Source organism: Pagrus pagrus (assembly GCF_965226575.1).
Source record: "Pagrus pagrus genome assembly, chromosome: 13".
NCBI lineage: Eukaryota > Metazoa > Chordata > Actinopteri > Spariformes > Sparidae > Pagrus > Pagrus pagrus.
In genome coordinates this window covers 3,263,187-3,268,300 of record NC_140197.1, presented here as the reverse complement: position 1 = coordinate 3,268,300, position 5,114 = coordinate 3,263,187, and the positions used below count along the sequence as shown (strand labels likewise).

Sequence of the window (5,114 nt, the reverse complement as noted above, 5' to 3'; positions counted from 1 at the left end):
CCAGCTAAAACTGTATTTACCGATCTTTGAAAGGTAGCCTGAGCGTTACACATGACAAAGGCCATGACAGTGCACTGCAAGAAATGGTCTGGAGTTACGAATGCAGAGATTTTGGAGGCACGGTCATGTAATGGCACTTGCCAATAGCCTTTGAGCAGAACTAATTTGCTTACATATTTGGCTGTACCCAAATTATCCACGCAATCCTCCATCCGTGGCAGAGTATAAGAATCAGGAACTGTAACGGCATTTACTTTACGGAAGTCAGTTATGAACCGAGGGGAACCATAAGATTTGGCCTCCAACAGGCATGGAGAACTCCAAGAACTGGAGCTAGTCGTGGCTAAACCATGTTGCAAAAGATACCCTGCTTCTTTTTTCATCAATGCGCGCTTAACCGGGTTAACACGATAAGGATGTTGTTTAATGGGCTGGGCATCCTTAACATCAATGTCGTGCTGGAGAACTGTGGTTAGAGTTGGACTATCACTGAAGAGACAAGGGAAACGATCTATTAAATCCATGACATCACATTGCTGCTCATCTATTAGATGACTTAACTGAGATGGCAACACTTTCAACATCTCAGAGTTTGGCAACCGGACACTTTGATGTGAAGAGTGATGTGTCATCAAATCATCATCAGACAGGTTAGGATTCTCTGTCACAATTTACGCACAGCTACCAGGAATTACAGACGCTTTGTCAGATCTGGATTTTTCCTGGTTAGTTTCAGACATTTCCCAAGGATAGTAACATTTTAACATGTTTACCTGACATACGCAAGTTTTGCGTCTCCTCTCAGGAGTGCTAATGACGCAGTAAGTGTCAATAAGACACTCACGGATGTCATATGGGCCGGGGAATTTTGCAGAGAGAGAGAGCAGAACCGGGGATTGGCAGTAACGCCAAAACTTTATTGCCGACCTGGAAATGTTGGGGAACGGCGGAGCGGCCAAATTGACGCTTCATCACTGTCTGTGAATTGGAGAGAGCCTTCTTGGCAAGGGAATTGGCCTGATGCAACCACTCGCGGAACTGACTGACATAGTGTAACACATTTCGCTCGGCAAAAGATTCAGATGGCAAGAATTTATCCTGTAGCAATTCAAGCAGACCACGGCGCGTGTGGCCAAAGACAAGCTCTGCGGGACTGAATCCTAAGGATTCCTGGACAGCTTCAAGGGCTGCAAACAACATGAATGGAACTCCCTAATCCCTACAAATAAAATATTTACGGAGCATAGTCTTTAATGTCTGATGCCACCATTCTAATGCACCTTGACTTTCAGGATGATACACACTGGAAACTGTGTGATGTACTTTTAAGATTTTGAGGACCTGTTTGAAAAGCTTTGATTTGATTTGTTTGTGCCTTGATCAGTTTGGATTTCATGGGTAAGGCCGAATGTGGAAAATAACTTTGTTAAAACTTACTTACTACGGAACTCGCGGTTATGTTACGCACTAGGACAGCTTCTGGGAAACTGGGCAGAGGACCAACACAGTCAATTATTACTTGTTCGAACGGCTCTCCTATTGCGGGTATAGGATGCAGTGGGGCTGGGGGAATAGTTTGGTTTGGTTTACCTGCAATCTGGCAAACATGGCAACAACAGCAGTACTGAACTACTCCACCTTTTAATCCTGGCCAAAAGAAATGTTTAAGGATGAGCTGATCAGTTTTTGTTACACCTAAATGTCCTGACCACTGGCTTCCATGTGCTACAGACAAAACGTGCTGCCGATACCCAGTGGGTACTACTACCTGATAAACGGCACTCCAATCAGAATCAGCTGTTAGAGAAGGAGACCATTTACGCAGCAGAATGTCCTTCTCTAGTAAATAAGCTACTTTTTCACCCTTTGCTTTGTCGGCACTCACCACACTGGAGAAGCATGTCTTTAATGTCGGATCTGCCCTTGCGCAGCGCACAAGCCTTCTCGGGCCACCGGCAGAGACATGCCTTCTGGAGATGACGCGTCTGTGCCGGTGGAGCGCACCGGCTCAACGGCACTCGCTAGGAGACACAGCGGCGATGGAAACAGATCAGAATGTGGGTGTACTTCTTTCCCGGCCTCCGTGCGCTGAGGGAAATCCAACACTTCCAGCGCCGGAGTCACTTTACTGCCAGCTATATCATTACCCATTAACAAAGCAATACCCCTTATTGGCAACGCGGGACAAACAGCAATGGGAAAAAAAACAGTAATCAATTTGGACTGTACATGTATGCGATGCACTGGCTGAGGAGTGTATCCCATCTCAATGCCACGTTGTACAGCTCTATAACCACATGCAGAGTGCTCTGAAACGGGCAACACACGGAGGAGAATCACAGACTGAGAGCCACCGGTGTCTCGCAAAATACGCACCGGACGCTGATCACCAGCCTCGCCTGTTAATGACACTAACCCAGGGGTGGGCAATATTTTTTTCCAGTGGGCCATACTGACTCCGTTAAAGTAAGTGAAGGGCCACACAATTGGAAATAAAATTTAAACATGAAATATTTAGTGCAGAATTACTTTAAACTACCGGTACATAGATTTGGTGGGCTTGATTGTGTTATTCACTAGCCCTTTTTAAACAAATACATGATCATACTCATGAATATTACAATTAACAACTCAATTAACTACTATGATTCAGTGAGACTGTTCTATTTGTGTAACAGACCTGCATCACTCAATGAAGAAAATATTAGGCTTTTGTATGATTTTATTTACGGAGAAACACACAACTCCTTTAAATTACAACTGTGAGAAATGACTCACATTGCAAAAACAAAAAAACAACGCATTCAGCTGTTGTAACTAAATTATTGCATTGAAATGCTCATCAGAAAAACAATAGACAGTGGTTTTTAATACTCACACTGTTTTAACAACTCTGGCAGTTATCTTGCTGCCGATTGATAGTGCACACATTGTCTCTGTATCCGTCAAGCCCAAAAAAGTCCGAATGGACCCGTGTATGTGTCCACTGTCTGTGTAAATGTCCGCAGCTTTGTGCACACGCGGAGTAAGGGTTGTCAGTTAATGGGAACAATGCAGACGGTCACCTCGCTTTGCAAGATCATCAAAGTCTGGCGTCATGTGTGATGTTGCAATGCGCAACACAGAGGACAGATGTTCATCCGTCAGACGTGACCTGTAACGTGACTTGTTGTAGTTCATCACGGAAAATGTTTGTTCGCAGACATAGGTGGAGCCAAACAAAACAAGCATCATCCGTGCATGCCTGCGCAGGTTCGGGAACTGCGTTTCGTTCAGTGAGCCATAGAAGCTGTCCAGTGTGGAGGTGCTGAACTTCTCTTTCAGAGTCAGATCGCACTGGATGTCAATCAGTTCGAGTTGCACATCTGGGGGCGCTTTCTCGCTGTCGAATGAGAAGGGAGTGGACACCAGCTCCAGTTCTGGTTCAATCTTCTCAAAGTCAGAGAAACGGCGGTTGAACTCAGTGTGGAGGTGTGTCAGAGTAGTGGAGTATCTATCAGTGTGGTGGGGTGGCACATCCAGTGTAGCCAGCGTTGGGAAATGTGTGAAACACTTGTTGCTCATATGTCGAGAAAACAGGATCAGCTTGGCTTTGAACGCTGTCACGTGTGAATACAGCTCATGCACAAATGCGTTCTTCCCCTGTAACTTCACATTTAGGTCGTTTAGATGGCTCAGTACATCCACCCCAAATGCAAAGTCACACATCCAATCCAAGTCTTGCAACTCTGTAAACTCGTCTGCTTTACCTACATTCCCCAGAAACGTCATGATCTCTCCTCTCAACTCCCACACACGATGAAGCACCTTTCCCAGGCTCAGCCAGCGAACATTGGAGTGGTACAGCACGTCCCTGTGCTCTGCTCCACTTTCCTCCAGCAGCTGAATAAACTGGCGGTGGTTGAGCCCTCGGGCCCGGATTAAGTTTACGAGTTTTACCACCGTTTTGGTGACATGATCCAGTTGCAACACAGATTTACACAGGGATTCTTGGTGAATGATGCAGTGTAGGAAAATCAAATCTGAGTTGGGATTGTCATCTTTCACCCGGTCCTGTATCCTCCGCAAAAGTCCGACGTTTTTACCGGTGAGGTTCGGAGATCCATCAGTGGTCACGTTCAGTAATTTAGTCCATGGCAGGTTGAATTTCTCCAAACATCCTGACACGCATTCGTAGAGGTCACACCCCCGCGTTGTCCCTCTCATCGATTCCATGGCAAGAAATTCCTCCACGATTTCAAACTCATCACTGATCCCTCTTATGAAAATAAGTAGCTGGGCGGTGTCTTTGATATCTGTGCTCTCATCCAGAGCTATGGAAAAATAGGTGAAGTCGGCTGCTCTCTTTAGCAGTTTATCAGACAAGTCTTCATCATTCACTTCCACACGCCTGGTAACGGTCCGACGAGACAGACTGATTTTTTCAAACTGACTTTTATTGTCAGGGCACAGGATGCTAGCAGTCTCAACCATACAGTCTTTCAAAAACTCGCCCTCTGAGAACGACCTGCTGTGTTTGGCTAGCTTATGAGCCAGCATGTAGCTTACTTTTGTGACCGTCTCTTGTATGGCCGTCTGCTTCACAAAAATATTCTGACGGGCGGTTAAATCGGAGGTCAATTTCAGGGCCCTTTGTTCTCTCTCCCGCGATGATAGGTTGGTGGCATAGTTGGCATGCTTGGTCGAAAAATGTCTCTTAATATTATATTCTTTGAAAACAGAAATTGCATTTTGGCATATTAGGCATACAGCCTTTGAACCCACATGAGTAACAAAATATTTAGAAGTCCACTCGGTGTTAAAAACACGACATTCCGAATCAACTTTCCTCTTTTTCACAGCACTCATCCTGATGATCAACAAACTGTCTATGCAAGAGTCAAGGAAGTGCGTTTTCACCCACTCCAAATTAAAATAGCGCCCTCTGTTGCAATCAGATGGTATAGCAGTTCAAACACATATGCCTCTATAATGCGGGATTTTTTTTTTCTTTTCTCCTCTGTGGGTGTCGCGGGCCGGACTGAGACAGCCCACGGGCCGGGTGTGGCCCGCGGGCCGTAAAATGCCCATGTGTGCACTAACCCGTCAAATTTGAATGGTTTGAAACAAGCATC

General features: G+C 45.5%; 1 protein-coding gene across 1 annotated transcript; it reads right to left on the bottom strand.

The window, feature by feature from the left end:
- Nucleotides 1-3,039: 3,039 nt before the first annotated feature.
- LOC311267769 (general transcription factor II-I repeat domain-containing protein 2) lies at nt 3,040-4,539 on the bottom strand (the record flags this gene model as incomplete). Its single annotated transcript, XM_084370999.1, has 1 exon — nt 3,040-4,539. The coding sequence occupies one exon, from the start codon at nt 4,537-4,539 to the stop codon at nt 3,040-3,042; it is 1,500 nt and encodes a 499-aa protein (XP_084227125.1).
- Between the last annotated feature and the right edge of the window lie 575 nt (nt 4,540-5,114).